Source organism: Leptonychotes weddellii, chromosome 7, assembly GCF_054177405.1.
Source record: "Leptonychotes weddellii isolate Sample4059 chromosome 7, ASM5417740v2, whole genome shotgun sequence".
Taxonomy (NCBI): Eukaryota; Metazoa; Chordata; class Mammalia; order Carnivora; family Phocidae; genus Leptonychotes; species Leptonychotes weddellii.
In genome coordinates, this window is record NC_138375.1 from 37,135,091 (window position 1) to 37,152,828 (window position 17,738).

The window sequence follows — 17,738 nt, forward strand, 5'->3', positions numbered from 1 at the left end:
CACTTTTGGAAGGCCTATACAAGGTCTTAGAGATTCTCAAATAGGGCATTGGTCTTCTGGGTGAAGAATTCGGACTTAGTAGCCTAACCACACAAATGGACCTCACGTAGAGACCAGAAAAGAAAGTTGATACATTTAGTTAAGCAGAGCACACCTGAAAGGGAGGAATTAAAATGAAGGGCCAATCAAGGCTTCTTTTCAGTTAACACCAATCTGTTAACTAGTGACTTCTAGTTACTGTTGTGTAGCAATTTTGAATGTCTTGTTTAACGACATCTTATCAGCATTATCCAGATCCTGATATTTTGAAAATGTGATGAGGGTGGGATGGGGGAACCTTGACAAGTGAAGTGGAACAGGATAGACTGTCTGCGGTACTGGAATATTTTACAGTTTGGGGTGCCATATCCTTTCGAAAGGTCATCAGTCAACTAGTAACTCTTCAGTTGGCCAGTTAGTTATCAGTATATATAGCTTTTTGTGAAGAACATTGCAAAGACCTGAGGCTAGAACTTAGCTTGGTGGGAGGCAAACCACAGTTGTCTTCAAATACTTCAAAGAAACCGTCCTGAGGGAAAAGGACTTCTTTTTTTCCAGAGAGTAATCATTTATAGCAGGAAAGGGGGGAAAAAAATGAGGGAAATGTGAAAATGACTATCAGTCCTTAGATTAGATATGCTTTAACAGAGGTTAGACCAGCAGGAATTCCAGCAATGGGATTAATGCACTGTATAAAGAGGCAGGATAGCAGAGCTCCCATGTGATGTAGCCTGAGCCTTAACATCTCTGCCCCTTATCAAATTAGAGAAGAATCTGTCTGCGTATTGCTGATTTCTTTCAGACTGTGATAAATACCTGTGAGCCCAAGGCTTCCCATCCCTGCAATAAAAGAGGGTCGAAGCAAACAGTCTGTAGCCTAGAATAAGATCTCATTAACCCTGCTTACTAATGCCCCTCTGGCAATAGTTTAAACCTGGAGTTTACGCCCTGAATTTCTATATAATAATGATAACTACGGTTTTTATGTAGTACTTTATGGTTTACATATGTGATATCTTTGGATTCTCATATAATCTCAATAAACAAGCTGGAACTATATCCATTTTTTGATGAGAGTGTATGACAAAAGAGGATGGACATTGGCAGTGGTCAGACTTGGTTTTGAACTCTGGCTCTTTCACACAGTAGCTTTTAAATTCTTTCAGGTTCATTTTTACATTCCTAAGTGGGGTGATTACCTTTTTCACTGGGTTGGGAGAATAGATGAAAAAACGTAGAATTGTTAGCACATTGAATGGCTCAGTTAGTGAAGGTTATTCTACACGATGATAATAAGAACTATTAGTATAATCAGACCAAGTAATCTTTGAGGTCTCTTCTTACTTTTCAGTTTTGTGATTCTAAAGTTACCACAGTCATCTGGACCAGCCCTGTTCAAATAGAACAACTTTTGAAAACTTTAGTATGTAAGACTTAGTGATTTGGGGCTCCATTTACATTCTTGAGAGTTAATATTTTTGCTTGTCATTAGTGAGCGGACAGTTGGATTTCTGACAGCCTCCATTAAAGACAAAATACCCCAGATTAAATAAAGTATCAACCTAATGAAACTTGTCTCCCTCCTTACCTCATCAAAACCCCTGCTGTGAAAGTAACCTGCCTCTCTGTTCCCATCTGGTGGATGGAACACAGTTGGCCTCCCAGATAAATAGCTTTCTGTCAGCTCAGCATCCTTTCAGTTTGGTTCACTTATGTTCTCTTAGCTAACTTGATCTGTCTTTTTCAGAAGAATCAACTCTCTGAAATGTCCAGGGAGTGGTAGTTAAACACAGGATAGAGTAGTTATCAGGAAATGGATAGACCAAGAGAACCTAGTTTGAGATGGGATTTAGGTTAGAACTGTGAGCTTCGTGAAGGTGAGGATCATATCTTCCTCCTTTTTTAGTTGTGTGCTCTAGAGCAGAGCCTTAGAGGTTCTCTGGACCAGAGAGCACCTTGGGAGGGGTGGAGGGTAGTGCTGATCAGGTAGGTGGTCCCTCCTCACCCACCAATCCAGTAATGGGTGCAAATTATCCAGGTTAAATGTGTGTTGTCCCTAGTCGAAGATTTGTGTGCCTTAAAAGCAGCAGCAACAAAAAGACAATCATAAATTAAAAGCCTCAGCTCTGTAAAATATTAATTCAGGATAAGTGGGGTTTCTGAAACATTTCCTTTATTACTAAAGGAATATATTTTCTCTTTAACCGTTTGTTCAGCCATAGTGTTAGTCTTAAGAAACTTTAAAAAGGAAACCTTTTGTTGTTGGTAACTTTTGACAGAAATGACAAGTGCCTAATAAATGTTCATGAATACAAAGATTAACTTGCCTCTAAATGCTTCTGAATTTCTCAGGCTTCACAGATTCCAGTTTTCTAACACTATTGAAGAAGATGCCAGATGTCGAACAGCTTTATGGCCTTCATCCTAGATACCTTGAGAGGCGAAGGGTACGGGGCCATGAGGCTTTTAGCATTCCAGGCGTTCTGGAAGCTTTGCAGGCATGCCCAAATTTAGTGGTGAGTGTAATTGGTTGAACATTTGATACCAACTGTTTGATGAAATAATAAATCAAAGAATGAAAAAATATGCTCACTCACGTGCAGATTTCATCCATAACAAACTTTTAAGTTCCATTGCGTACTTAGCATCTTATGATACAGAAATAGAAGCTTTGGATGCTAAATAAATAGCCTTTTCTTATGCTTGCTTGGCATTATTTTCTAGGGTGTGGAAACTTCTCATTTGGAATTGGTAGAATCTATTTGGACATATATGCCTCATGTTCATATTTTGGGGAAATTTCGTAATCGTAACGGAGCATTTCCAATTCCTCCTGAAAATAAACTGAAAATTCCTATAGGAGCCAAAATTCAGACTTTACATTTAGTTGGTAAGTACATGTTTCTTGGGTCACCTGTGTCTCCTCGAAATGTCATATAACTGAATATTCACTGAAAAGGAATAATGAGAATTTGAGAAATAGCTTTCTTGATTGATGATGGCCAAAGAAATGCTTGTGAGACGTGTATACGAATTTAGATTTCCCATTAAGGAGTCCTAGGTGGGGGCTGGAGGGTTAGAGAAATACTGCTTCACAACCAGTCTGTTCCCTTTTTGAAGACCATTTGAGTAGTTCTGAAAGTTGTTAGGTTGTGGTTTTTTTGTTTTGTTTTGTTTTGTTTTGTTTCAGTGAGCCAGAATCCTGCCCTTGTTCTCTGCCCTTTTGGTCCTAGTTCAACCCTTCAGAGGAGAGGTCTCCAATGCAGCTTTCTGTGGTGATGGAAATGTCATGGGTTTGTACTCTCCCATATGGTTCCCTCCGGGGCTAGTGAAACAGAGGAACTGAATTTTTATCTCATATTCATTTATCAAACAGCCACATGCAATAGTGGCAACTTTATTACACAGCTCATCTCTAGAACATTGAGGAATAAAAAAGCCAAATAGCTCTTAGTTTACTTGGAGCTTGTATCTTCTCCAACCAGAACGTTTCCCTTTGTTCAACTTGGAGCCAATGAGAAAAATCTGCTACTTTTCTTGTTCTCTGAGAAATGGGAAATGGGGTGCTCTTTTTCCAGAGGCACCTTATTTGCAGTGATTATAGTGTACATTCTCCATCCAAATAGTCTAAGCCAATAATTTCTGTCTAAGTAAATAATAAGGGTATATGTTTTCTCTAATTTGCCACCTCTGGCTTAACATTATTGAAAGGGTTTCGGGAGGACTTCTGTTACTGTAGTCTGACTTTTAATATTTATTTATTAAATGCTTTATTTAAAATACACCTATTGAGTATCTGCTCTGTTCTAAGCATTATTCTCGGCATTGGTGATGGTCTTAAGAACTAGAAATTTCTGAAACTGGGTCAGGTGGTGCAGGGAGTGCAGCAGGAGTGGTAAGGAGTGGGTCTTTTTTTTTTAGATTTTATTTATTTATTTGAAAGAGAGAGAATGAGAGAGAGAGAGCACATGAGAGGGGGGAGGGTCAGAGGGAGAAGCAGACTCCCCGCCGAGCAGGGAGCCCGATGCGGGACTCGATCCCGGGACTCCAGGATCATGACCTGAGCCGAAGGCAGTCGCTTAACCAACTGAGCCACCCAGGCGCCCCAAGGAGTGGGTCTTAACTAGGGTTTATGTGCACAATTATGGCAGAAGAGGAATGCACTCTAGCCCCCTTTTATTTACATGATCAAGGAATGATTGTGATTAGGCCTTTGGATATCTAGTTTGAGACTGCATTTTTAGACAATAAAGATACTGTAATATCTGAAGTTTATAATAATGTAAAGTCAGTGTATTTCCCATGATTCCTGTCATTGTTCATTGCAGATATAAGTAGGTAAATTTGGTTGAAATGCATGCATTCATTTGATTAATTGAATAGTTTAACACTGTGATGGTGTTATAAATGTGTATAGTAAATTAGTGCACGTGCTGGGAAGATAGCAATTGTGTCCTTTGTTTATAGAATGGATTTGAGGCAAAAGGTGGATTGGGCATAGGATAGAGCTATGTTGTCTGGTGGATCTCTCTCTCACTCTTGCTACTGAGTTTGCTAATCAGAATTACCACCATCATGGTAGATACTAAGTGTATATTTGTGAGTTCTGCATCTTGAGTCTTAGTCTATACCTCATTGCCTCTGCCTTTCTTCCGTTGGTCTCATCCTCGATTTTACTTCCCATCTGCTGCCATACAGGGTATATGCGTAGTTTAAGTCTAAAGGTACCTGCTTTTTGGGAAGGGGCAGGTTAAGGAGTAATCCTTATAGTAGGAGCATCCTGCAGAATTTAGCTTCTAAAAAACCAGTCATTCAGGTACTCTGCTAGTTTCGCTTTCTCTAGTTGCCTTTGCTAGCAGGACTTCTACCAGTGAAGTTGGTATTAAACTGGTTTTGCCAGCTGCTGTGTGTTAAATGCCATCACACTGGGTCCTTAGGATTTCTCTCAGAGATTTGTGTCACTTCCTCGGCTTTTTGTGAGGCTCTGGTTTTTAACTGTTGGACAAGGTCTTTGATCTGCTTTCTTCCCTTCAGAACTTACAAGTTACCTATCTTCTTTCTTCTTCTGTGTCTCCCGGCTTTTCCTTCCACTTTCCATCCCCTTTCTCCCAGACAGGGTCCTCTGCAGGTATGATTCCTAGTGTTAAGTCATTTATGGATCTGAAGGATAAAATACCTTTATCAATTTGAAATATTAAAATAAATGACTGATGGGTTTCTCACTTTCTCAGAGTCATACAGACTGGTTTCTCCCACACATTTACAAATCCTTAAGGTTCATTCATTTGTAGAAACAGCTTTAATCTCTGTTTTTGGATATTATGATATTTGAAGCCAACTAGCCTGCCTGTGTTTTAGTTTTTTCACTGGTGGGACAGTGGACATTGATAGTCAAATAGTACTTTTGTGTATTCCTTCCACATAATTTTGTTTTCAGTAACCTGTTTTCATTTTACGTCTACTGGGTGTATGTATGTATCCTGGAAGAGTTGTAGAGTTATGAGAAAGATTCATGTGTATAAAAAGTGGGAATACTTTTAAAATCCCATCTCCATATGCCTTTTCTAAAGAAATAACAGAGTGTTCATGGTTTGCTTAAATTGTTCGTTACAAGCCTGTTTTAACTAAGCCAAACTTGATGGACTTTGATTAGGCAATTCGTTGTGGTGAAAATATCCATGAAGGATAAATTGTCAACTTGAAAAGTAGACTGTTGCACTTTTATGCAGAATACAGAGTGTTTTTGTGATTTTTGTTTTTTTGGTATATGTTTTTAGGGGTGAATGTTCCTGAAATTCCTTGTATCCCGATGCTAAGGCACCTTTATATGAAGTGGGTAAGACTCACTAAACCACAGCCGTTCAAAGACTTTCTTTGCATCAGTTTACGAACTTTCGTCATGAGGAACTGTGCAGGTAATGGCACAGTTCTAAAATATCTAAAAATATCCTAAAGCAAACTCCATAGCTACATTTGTAAATCGAATTACATTATGTTATTATTATTTATGTTTGGTAAATTATTCACCTTGTGAAAATAAATGCTCTTTTTGTTTTAAAGTCAGTAGACACGTGATTTGTGTTTTACCCTTGGCGGGGAGAGAGGGGGGCATCACAGTCTCTACATATTTTTTACAGGCACTTAATTTCTTTCTTTTTTTTCTTTTTTAAATTTTTTTTAAAGATTTTATTTACTTGTTTGTGAGAGAGAGAGAGCCCAGGCAGGGGGAGCAGGAGAGGGAGAAGCAGGCTCCCCACTGAGCAGGGAAACCAATGCGGGACTTGATCCCAGGACCCTGAGATCATGACCTGAGCCGAAGGCAGATGCTTAACCGACTGAGCCACCCAGGCACCCCTCACTTTTTACTTTCTGTAGGATTGTTAGAATAGATCTCTGTCTGATTTCTGATTACATAGCATGACGTAATCTCGTAAAGCAGAAAGCACTGCTTTTATGGAACTGCTTTTCTGTTCAGAAACCTTCAGTGTCTCTGTTGCCTTAGATTGTCAGGTGGGAACTATTCTGCTTTAAAGTTCTTAAAAGCTGGGGCCCCTCTTGATATTTTTATTTCTGATTCTTTACCAAGATGTACCTTCTTTTATTGTCAGGCTTGCCTATTCAGTGTCCCCTCTGCAACCCTACCAGCCTTCACCTCAGTGACTGTCTTTACACTGTGTATTGTTCCCTTGTCCTGAGCTATACACTTCCTTCCTCTTCTCTTTTACTCTTTTCTTTTTTATGTAGTACAACGGATCTTGTTTTTATAGTTGATATGTCACGCCTTTGTATTCTTAGAATTATTCAGTTTTATTTCCATGTCATTTGTAAGCTCTGTGATAGATAGGACTATGTCTTGTGATCTTCCATAATACCTCATATAACACTGGTCACAGATGGGTATTTATGACCAGCTATTTACTTGAGTGAAGGATCCCATCTTCCCCTTGGCTTTCTCCCCTTAGTTATTTTGAGCTCAAAACTATTGAAACTTTGGGGGATTTATGAAAAATACTAAGTATTTCTCCAGTGTTACTGAAAAATCCTTACGCTGAATAAATACATGGTTAACAGGCTAATACTTTCATTTCTAATAAGTATAAATTATAGAGAATTAACTACTTGGCTGTCAGTTTCACACATAGAATTTATAAGTTATTTCAGCTGCTGGTTTGAAAATTCATCTTTAAGTCAATTTACATTGTTCCACTGAAGTATTTTTCCCCCCCTAGGGCCCACAAACTCCTTGAAGTATGTCCCTTTAGTAACAGGCTTAGCCTCTGCCCGAAACTTGGAACATTTGGAAATGGTTCGAGTTCCTTTCCTTGGAGGTCTTATCCAACACGTAGTTGAAGACAGTTGGAGATCAGGTATTCGTTTTTCTTTAGTTACTGAATACTTTTTAAACCAGTTTAAAAAAATTATTATGCTTTTATTTAGCTTCTCTTGTGAGTCTTTTTAAAAGAAAATGCTTGTTAGTAATTTCCCTTTCTGTCTGGTGCATCCGATGGAGAATAAGTAACCATGAGCATGGACTAATATTCATTTTCTTTTTATGCAATGCTAAACCTCAAAATAGAGTGATAAAGCATGTTTTCTGGCTTGTTAATCCTTATTACTTAGTTAATCGTACAACTATTATATTTGGAATTTTCCTGAGAAATTTAAATAATGATATATAACAGAATGTGCTCCACATCTCCTCATTACAACACAAATACCACAAAATTTAGCAAAGTAGATAATTAACTGTTGAGAACAAAAATCTAACTTTGTATATTCAAAATATAAATGGAATATCATTAAGTACTATTGGTAAAAATTGATGTCATTAATACTATTAGAATATGAGTAAGCAGTACATTTTTAGGCATTTTTTCAGTCAAGTATGGTGGAAGTATACTTTATTACATTGTATGAAGGGGATGGAGCAAGCTTCCTCAAGATCAGCAGCATTATTTTTATTGCATGGCTGTAGCAAACAGGAAAAAGTCAGAGAAGGGATAAGAAGACCACAGTGAAACCATTCATTAGAGAGAAGACCTGGAGAGAGATGCCAAAAACTAAGAATTTGTATAAATGTCCTGAAAGAAAAACCAGACTTTTCTCCCCTAATAAAGTGTTTAAGAATGACTCTGCCTTATATTTTACTTAAGGAGTCAGTATGCCTCACACAAAAGTTGTTAATTCCAGATAGATGAATCATAGATCCGAATGTGAAAAACAAAACGTTCATAAAAAAAGGTAGGAGAATGTCTTTTTGACCTTGAGTAGGCAAAGATTTATCAAACAGGATACCAAAAAGCACTTACCATAAAGAAAAAAATTGATAAACTCTACTATATAAAACATTTTTTCCATTCATCAAAAGGTGTGATTAAGAGTGAAAGGCCAAGCTTCAAAGTGGGAGAATCTATTTGCAATACAGGTATCAGATGAAGGACTTGTATCTAGAGTATATGAAATACTTCTGAAATTAATGAGAAAAAGGCAGACAAGCTGATAGGAAAAATAGGGATACAACCTGAATAGAAAAGACTTCACAAAAGGTGGTAACTAAATGGCCCATAAACATGAAAAAATGATAAACATCATTAATCACTAGGGGAATACAAAATAAAACCACAGTGCGATACACAAGCACTAAAATGTTTATGCCTAAGCATGACTAATAGGAAAGAGACAATAGTGTTGGCCAGGATGTAGAGCAACAAAATATTGTTTGGTAGTATCTACTAAAGTTGACTATATGCATATCAGCAGTTGCCTTCCTGGCTTTAAACCCAACAGAAATGCACATATCTCTTCACCAGAAGATGATGCCCCAAATTGTTCATAGTAGCACTGTTCATAATAGCCTCCAAATGGAAACAACCCAAATGCCTATCAGCAACAGCATGGATGATTCAAATGTGACATATTTGTGCAAAGGAATATTACACAGTGATGAAAATGAATAAACTACCACTGTATGCAACAATCTGGATGAATCTCCTAAACAAGAATTTTAGCAAAAGAAGCCAGACACAAAAGTACATACTGTGTGATTCTATTCATAAAAGTTTAAAGTCAATCTTGTGAAAATTCATTGAGCTGTATACGTTAATAATTCACGTACTGTTTTTGCTCTGTATTTACAGAGCAAATTCCAAAAACATAAAAAAACAGTTGAAGTTAAAGGAGTGGTGGTCTTGTTCCATATGATATATTGGAGGTTCAAACTTTGGCTAGAAAATGTCAGGATCCCTTCTTTACAGTTCCCTTATGAATGTCTAGCTTTCTGAAAATCCTTTCTTAAAAGCCTCAATAATTTGGAGTAATTTTCTGACACGATCAGAATGCCTCTTTAGAATGACAGTATCTGTTTTCATCTCTTTTTAGGAAATGACTAGTAGTCATAATTCATCTTGAGATATTAATTTGAATGAAAAAACAAACTTAGATTTACTTTTAACCAGATAATTGTCATCTAAAATGCATATAAATACTGAACATGCTGTAGTCAAAGGAAATTCTTACTGTTTTTGTTCCTTTTCTCCCTTAACTAGGTGGTTTTAGAAATTTGCACACAATTGTTTTGGGAGCATGCAAAAATGCTCTTGAAGTAGATCTTGGTTACCTCATTATCACTGCTGCTCGTAGGTATGTTTCCTCTTCATGTTGTCTTTTGTCTTAGAGTTATGTTTTTCCTGTTTTACAAAAATTGGGGGAATGTGTGTATGAAGTTTGATTATGTCTCATCCAGATGTAAAATATAAAGGACTTGTTTAAATAGTATTAGGGCATCACTTAGTAGTGGTAGTCTTATAACTGATGACCAGCTAAGCTGCCCTCCAGACCCAGCAAGCTCTGCAGGGGTGTGGTCTCATCAGAGAAAAGCAGTCAACATTCTGAAGTCCCAACAGAAATCAGCACTGATACACTGCAGCTCTCTTGGGAACCATTCTTTGAACCTTCTCTGATTTTTGGAATTATTTTAGTTGGTGATAGTATTTGCTATTCAGAAATCAGTATTTTAAGTCAGCTTTTTAAGAGTCCTGACCTTTAACATCTTTATATTTTTAACATATCTTTATATCAGTTTATGCCACATTTACTGTTTCCTACAGATCAGAAGTCTGCCTCTCCTTTTATATTGTATTTAAATTGAGTTAACCATTTTTTTCAATTTAAAAACGAAACTCTTTCCATCAAAAGAATATTAAGAATATAAATAAAACTGTTTCTAAGTTTAAGTAAGTAGGTATTGTTACCCAATATAGAGCTATAATCTTTGTTAAAATGGCACTTTTAACAGCATAAAAAAAGATGTTGAATAATCAGCATCAGATGCAGATTCTGACTTTGACTTAATCAGGTTTAAGCAAGCACTAGAAAGGATATACAGTTCTTACTTATGTAACTTACTTAATGTAACTTGTGCCCACACTTTGCAAAATGCTCCTTTAAAGAAAACATCTCTAATGTTTTTTAATAGAGGAGAGGAGAGTTGTTTGCATGTGACATTTTGGTACGATGAACTTCTTTCAGAGCCTTATGCTAGGAAGAACCTTTGATGCTGATGGTTTTTATTTTACTCTGATATTTTTTTCTCATAGGTTACATGAAGTTCGGATCCAGCCTTCCCTAACCAAAGATGGCGTCTTTTCTGCCCTAAAGATGGCAGAGCTGGAGTTCCCCCAGTTTGAAACACTTCATCTGGGATATGTAGATGAGTTTTTGCTGCAGAGTAAGACTTAATCAACCATTTTATTCCCTAGAATTGCTGTAGGGAACTTACTTGACAAACTGAAACTTGAATTGAGATGTGCCATATTTTCTTGGATATAAGACAGCTTAAGATTTTAGGGGCTCTGCCTTCATGAAAAAGGAACTTTTAATTTAATCTTGAAGTGTCAGTGATTTTTTTTTTCCCATATTGCCTCTGACTTAGCATATTAAAGAAAATATAATGATTAACAGTATACAAAAAAAAAAAAAATCCTTACCTACATTTGATATTGTCTCCATTTTACTGCCCAAGTTTCTTTCCCATTCTGCTTCATTTTTTTCACAGAATGTCATCCTTGGTTCCATTTGTTGAATTTGATCTGCCACACTTCTTGAAGCTTTTGATGGTCCTCTCAGATGAGGTCCCATTCCCTGTCCATGCTCTTCATTTCCATAATAAGCCCGCTGGGGGTTCTGGATTTCCCAGATAGTGTGAGCACATAATGGTCAGTATTCATTTGATGATGATTGCTGTTGGAAGGCTTGTTGACAGCATTTTCTGGAATGTATTTACAATTGGGAACTCATTCCTTTGGGTTTGAATGCATGTCAATTCATTATTCAAGCTTTTTTCCCACATACGACATTAATCAGACATGCAAGAGCATTTCCACCGTCAGCATGTTTTTATTTTTGCAAGAATTGTTTCTTCCCCGTGTAATTTCTAACAGGTCTTTCTTAAACTCACTGTCATACCAGATGGCACTTTTTCTTAGGATCTAGTTTGCATTGTAGAAGAACATGAGGCTTAATTCCTCTGGTCAGGACAGTCTAGGTCAAACGTGACTGTTGTCCTTTTTCATTTTTAATAGATGTCTGAATATTGTTTTGTTTACTTTTTCTTTGTTGCAGTGCTCGTTATTACATGCGAAGGATTAAGAAATCAAATTATTATCTTCTTGCCAATTTAATGGGAATTATTTTTAATCTGTGTAACTTTGAAAAAGATGGGCTTTTCACCAACATAGCTTTAAAATGCTAAACTAGTATAGTCATTTCATATAAAATTAGTGTATCTGATACCAGGCTTTTCTGGTTTTGAATGAGGTTGCTTACATTCTCTATGTTGTTTCTACAGTAGCTTATGTGTAACCCAGCAAAATTTTTAGCTTGGTAATTGGTGTTCCTTCTATAATTTTATTTTTTCGTCTTCCCCAAAGCTCAAAACTTGACAAATTTTGTATTTTCAAGATGGCCACATTTAGGCCCACTGAAAGATTGTCTTTTGAGAGTTATCTTTATAACCAGCTATTTCCCTACAGTGTCTCTTTCCCTGAAACACAAATTCAATAGAAAAACACTTTACCTTTTGACTACTGCTCCCTGTGCTTTTCAGCATGTTTCATAGTGTCTTTCACATTGAAATCTCTTTGTCTTGACCTTTTCATAATCAATTCTTGTTTTCGTATTTGCTATAGTTCATCCATTTCTCCATATATGTATTTGCCTCTGATCCTCCAAAGACAGCCCAGGATTGTCTGTATCACTGTAGGTGCTAGGTGCCTCTGACAGAGCATCCAGGGAGGAACGCGTGGTCACTGCTCATACTTTGTCACTTAATCTCATTCTTCTCAGTAATTTAGATCTTGAAGCACCTCTCCAGGACGGTGGGGGTGGCATCACCTCTAGTAAAACTTCTATCACTGTTTTGTTACAAAGACTTGGCAAAATATCAATAGAAACATCACCTTTGTGCCCGATACATTTATGGTAAAAATGACAGTGCCACATTGGGGAAATGGATGTGCTGAAAAGCAGAAGCTGTGTGTTACGAGTAGAAGAAAAGTGTTCCGAAGATGAACACTAAGAGTTTTTTGCTTTCATAGATTTATGATAGCAGAGTTTTATTCAAAGGCGATAGGAATGTAAAACTTATTAAAAACCAGAGTAGTGTTGTCTTTAGTGCTGGGGCTTTGGTGAGAGGGAGAGAGATGGAATTGAGACCTGCAAAAGAAACAAAGATGAGTTCTGGGTGATGTCATCAGAGTTCTTGAGGGAGCGTGATAATCAGGAGACCCCAAGAGCTGGAAGAGGGTGATGGTCTCAAAGGAATGAATGTACGATGATGGATTTATTATGTCAGGTTACAACATTTATGCAGACAGGGAACAGGGTCAGTTCAAGATTTACCCAATCATTAGAAAAGTTCAAGTCCAAAGGATAAGAAAAATGTGTTTACAGCAGACTAAAGAAAATTGCCCAGCCGAATTGTAAAGGATGGATTGGATTAAGGTAGAATCTGCAAGAAATGCCAGTAAATACAAAAAACGGGGACTATAAGAGAGAGACTGTGAACTATGTGGAGAATAAAATTGGAAGAGTTTGGAGTAAATAGTTGTTTTAAACATGCTCCGAGCTAAAGGTGTAAATCCCTGTGATGTGTGGGGCATCTTCACCAGAGCAACAGTGTTTTCTTCGTACTTGGTGGCAGGTGGTAGTGAGGACTATGAGAGACGTTTATTGAGTTCCTGTCTCCCCAGCACTCTGTTGGTCATTGAAAATGTGACTGTTAACTAACTAGATGCAGTCCCTTTTCCTTCAGATTGCTTGTAGTCAAGTGGACCATCCTGGAGATTAAAGGCAGGAAGCTGGGAAAAATGAGGACAGGAGGCAAGGAATTAAGGTGTGATTTCCAGTGCCACAGACGAGAACGGAGGATTGTCTTTTACTGATACCCACCCCCACCCCCATCCCTGTGCGTGCCTACAAGATGGGGAGCACTAAAGGCCATTGGCAGAGGGAGTGCTAATTTAATGGGAATTATTTGAGTTAGAAGTCCCATTTTCTGGGGATGGGCACATCTTTACTAACCAGTACCGTGGGTTTTAAGAATGACCCTGAATTCCCAGTTTACTCTTTTCTACACATGGCCACACCTGACTCCAAAAACATGATCCTGACACTGTGAAAGAGTTACATATTTAAGATCTTATTTTTCTAAGCTAAAGCTAAGACTTCACCGTGTGAACCAATACAATATATCCTTCAGTTTTGCTTTAAGAATTTTTGCTTTCTTTTTTCCTCTTCTAAACAATTGAAAATAATTTGTTTCTGTTAGCTATCCCTTGACTTTTAATATTAATGTAAGTTTTTATTTTGCAAGTAAATGGTATTTACACCGAATACCTAACCCTAAAATTGTATTCAGACTTGAAGCTGATGATGGATCGATGACACAGAACAATCATAGAGAGTGATATACTGGATGTTAAGATAAAGAATCGGCAACATTCCATGACATTTAAGAGTTTTTTTTTTTTTTTTTTGGAATTGATTTCTCTTTCTAGGCAGAATGGCGAACGCAGATCTGGTAAAGTATGGTTTGGCTGATGTGGTAGAAAATCCTGGTATCATCACCGATATAGGGATGAAGGCAGTCAATGAAGTTTTTTCCTGTATCAAATATCTGGCAATTTATAATTGCCCCCATCTCCATAACCCATACAATTGGATCTCAGGTATTGTAGGCTTAACTATGGCTATGTCTGCCTGCTATCAAAAGAATACATATTTTTGTTTTGTGTGTGTGATATGAATTGTATTCCTAATGTAAAATGTAGATATTTTATATGAATGTTCATACAAGTGCTGGGAACCTTTGATAACCTAGTTGGAAATGTTCTATCAGTGCCTCTTTGAACTCCTGAAATTCTCTGCCTAGAAATTGGCACTGTCTAGGTTACGGATTCAACTGCCCTGATTTTTTTGTATATTTCTTTGAGCCAGGCACACAAAATTAAGGTTAGGAATTGTTGCCTGGGATATTATATTTGTTTTCTCTGACTTACCTTCAAATGGCGCACATCATCTGAAAGGACAAAGTGGGTATGTATTTAAAAAAAAAAACAAACTTCAATTAGGTGACGTATTTAGCATTAACTTCTGGTGAAATTTTCATTTGCCTTAAAATCTTAGGTTATTTCAGCTCTCCCCTCCCTACCTGATCCCTTGTGTATAGAAGTGTGACTTTTGTACTTGATATGTTTCCTTATATGGGGGAGTTCATTTTCCTCCCTAGAGAGTGGTACTATTTGTTACTCTTAAGGCCCTTCTTAAATACCTAAATTCACAAACCTTTAAATAAATTCAGAGCTAGAGAATTTTCAGTTGACATCCTTTTTAACCAAACCAAACCCCCTCACTGACACCTGCACAACAGCCTCCTCTCCTGTCTGAGTTGCCTCATAAGGCTACTGTAGCTCCTTACAGAGCCCGTCTCCAGCCTCTTCTCAGGCTCTGGGCCATCTGTTGGGATTACTCATTAGAATGGCCGTGTCTCCCCTCCCAGAAGTGAAATTCTGTCCCTCGCCCAGCTGCACCAAGAAGTTAACTGGGAAATACAAACTTTAGGTTGTAGCAGGCGTAGATCACTTTAAAAAAAGAACATTTATTGGATTTTTGGTTTGTTTGTTTTCTTAAATACAGAAGTGTATAAAGAAGAAAACAAAAAATGGCCTATAATCCCATCACTCAGAACTCCTGTTAACACTTAAAAACTAAAAGTAATACATGCACTTGATAAACAATACCAAACAGTACAGAAAGGTACAAAATGAAAAGTCTCCTCTTCTCAAAGGTAACCACTGTCAATGGTTTCTTGAATATTCTCTGGACAGATTATTTTGTGCATATTGCAGCCTATACATGTAGAGCATTTAAAAATGATTTATATACAGAGGACCTTATTAGGTATACGCTCTCCTGTAGCTTGGTTTTTACACGAAGAATATGTGAGAGAGCTTTCCATAGCAAGCATACTCAATTCTCCTTCATTCTTTTTGACAGCTGTATAATGTTCTATTAAAAGAATGCACCAGCATTTCTTTAACCTAGTGTCCTATTGTTGAATAGGCATGTAGGTTGTTGAATGGATCACATTTAGATCAAGGCTGACTTGGTTTCAAGTTAATAATTCCCAAGCCATTGTCGTTTTCACAATGAAATTAGGTAAGAAGACATCATAATTTAGTCATCAAGTTTTTGAGATCATGAGATAAAATCAAAGTTATTTAAAGGAAAAGGGTTTGAAAATCTTTGTGACCTATAGCAAAATTCATCCGTAATGGAGAAAGTGTTAGTCAAACTCTCTGGCCATGTCGTTTCTCCCAACAGACCACTCAAGATGGACGCGACTGGTGGATATCAACTTAGTGCGGTGCCATGCTTTGAAGCTGGACTCCTTTGGCCAGTTTATTGAATTGTTGCCCAGCCTCGAGTTTATTTCACTGGACCAGATGTTTCGTGAACCCCCCAAAGTAAGTCACATTTGAGGGAATTATTGTTTGTTTTAATACTCAAGGAAGAAAACAAAACCTAAGTGATTTTCTTTCCTAATAATATGCCCTTACATTGTTACAATTGGACTTTTTACTCTAGCTTCAGTGAAGGCATAAAGGTTATAATTTACATGGCCCCTTGCGCTGGTAAGGGCTCTCCAGAGAAGGGAAAGGTAAAAGTAAGTAGAAAGCTGTCTCTGTCAGTTCTATAAGCTGAAGGTAAGGTAAGAGCAAAGGTGGAAATTTGAGCTAGGTCAAAATGTATTACTCAAGAGTAATTAGTTGCAAGATTAAATCTCTAATTAGGAACCTCAGATATAAGTATGGAGTAGGGATTTATTTTGGAAATGTTTTACTTTGCTGTTCTCTCTTCTGTGCAGTTGAAAATCCTAGAAAACCTTGAGATTGTCTAGTTGTATGAAATATTATTTCAAAACTGCTTAACTAATAAAACTTTTTGTTCTCACTGTAATAAAAACTTAATGCTTCAGCTAGTTACCCTCTCTCTCCTCAGTTCTTAATGGTTACATTCCCACTGTGCAAGCAGTACATTATAGTGGGGAAGGCTCAGGATTGGCGGTCAGATTATTGGGTTTCAAGTCCCAGCTGTAGCACCTACTGGTCTCTTACACAGACCTCTTTCCACTGCATTTCGTCATCTCTAAGTCCAGACTGATAGCGCTGTGTCTTGCTTGAAGTCTTATGAGCCTCTAATAAGGTGCTTGATGCATATGTGAAAGTAGTGCTATTTAAAGATTCTTAGGTCAAGATGAAATGGAGGAATATGAAAAATGAAGTGTCCTATTAACTAACCTGAGTGAATATGCATGTGCTTTCATCTCACTTTAGGGCTGTGCTCGAGTCGGTCTGAGTGCAGGCACGGGAATTGGGGTTTCCTCGGCCCTTGTTAGCAACCAGAACTCCAACAATGACAATGATAACAATGCCCAAAATAATGCCAACATCCATGACAACAATCACCATCACCCAGATGACTCAGACGAGGAGAATGACTTCCGGCAAGACCTGCAGCCAGGAGAGCAGCAGTTTGCAGCCGACGGTAACCCAGATCTTTTGTGAGCTCCACACAGAAGTGATTTTTACTTTGGATTGTATTTCTCTGACCTTGTTCTGTTTCCTTCTCCCCCTATTTCAGTTTGTCACTTTACACATGGGGGACCTGGTTGACAAGGCAAATGGGGTGGGGATGAAATGTGCCTATCTGCTGGCTTATTTCAAAGCTATCTTTGTGATGCCTCTTGTCCCTGGACTCTGTAAGGGTGCTTACAGCATGGGAAGGACTCATGGATGCCATGGGAATTAGGGTACAGTGGGCCTTAGAGGCCTGGCCTACCTGAGATTTAACTTTCAGGATTTGGGCGAAGGAACATCTCTTTATATCTCCCTGACCAATAGATCAGTAGATAGAACTTCATTGGGGGACTGTTTTTGGATGTTCCTAGAACTAAAGAAAATGAAGAGCAGTCCTGTGCTAGACACTGTGTTGGGCACCTTTCATCATTAAGTCTTCACAAACACCCACCAAATTAAGTACATGAGCCAATAAAGACCTGTTGGATTTCACTTATGTAATTACCCATGCATTCTTCAGTATTGACTGAACTCCTGCTGTATCCAGCCCATGTGCTCTTGGGC

The 17,738-nt window shown here is 37.8% G+C and overlaps 1 protein-coding gene across 10 annotated transcripts in view; it reads left to right on the forward strand.

The window, feature by feature from the left end:
- Positions 1-17,738, forward strand: part of FBXO38 (F-box protein 38) — a 53,864-nt gene that overhangs the window by 13,077 nt on the left and 23,049 nt on the right. For 9 of the 10 annotated variants that reach the window (XM_031018552.2, XM_031018559.2, XM_031018556.2 and 6 more), the window contains 9 exons: positions 2,392-2,555; positions 2,764-2,929; positions 5,817-5,954; positions 7,269-7,406; positions 9,585-9,678; positions 10,635-10,765; positions 14,094-14,264; positions 15,919-16,061; positions 16,932-17,142. In XM_031018552.2, coding sequence (XP_030874412.1) covers positions 2,392-2,555; positions 2,764-2,929; positions 5,817-5,954; positions 7,269-7,406; positions 9,585-9,678; positions 10,635-10,765; positions 14,094-14,264; positions 15,919-16,061; positions 16,932-17,142 — 1,356 coding nt within the window. The remainder of the gene's footprint in view (positions 1-2,391; positions 2,556-2,763; positions 2,930-5,816; positions 5,955-7,268; positions 7,407-9,584; positions 9,679-10,634; positions 10,766-14,093; positions 14,265-15,918; positions 16,062-16,931; positions 17,143-17,738) is intronic. The other variant, XM_031018558.2, reaches the window with a different exon arrangement.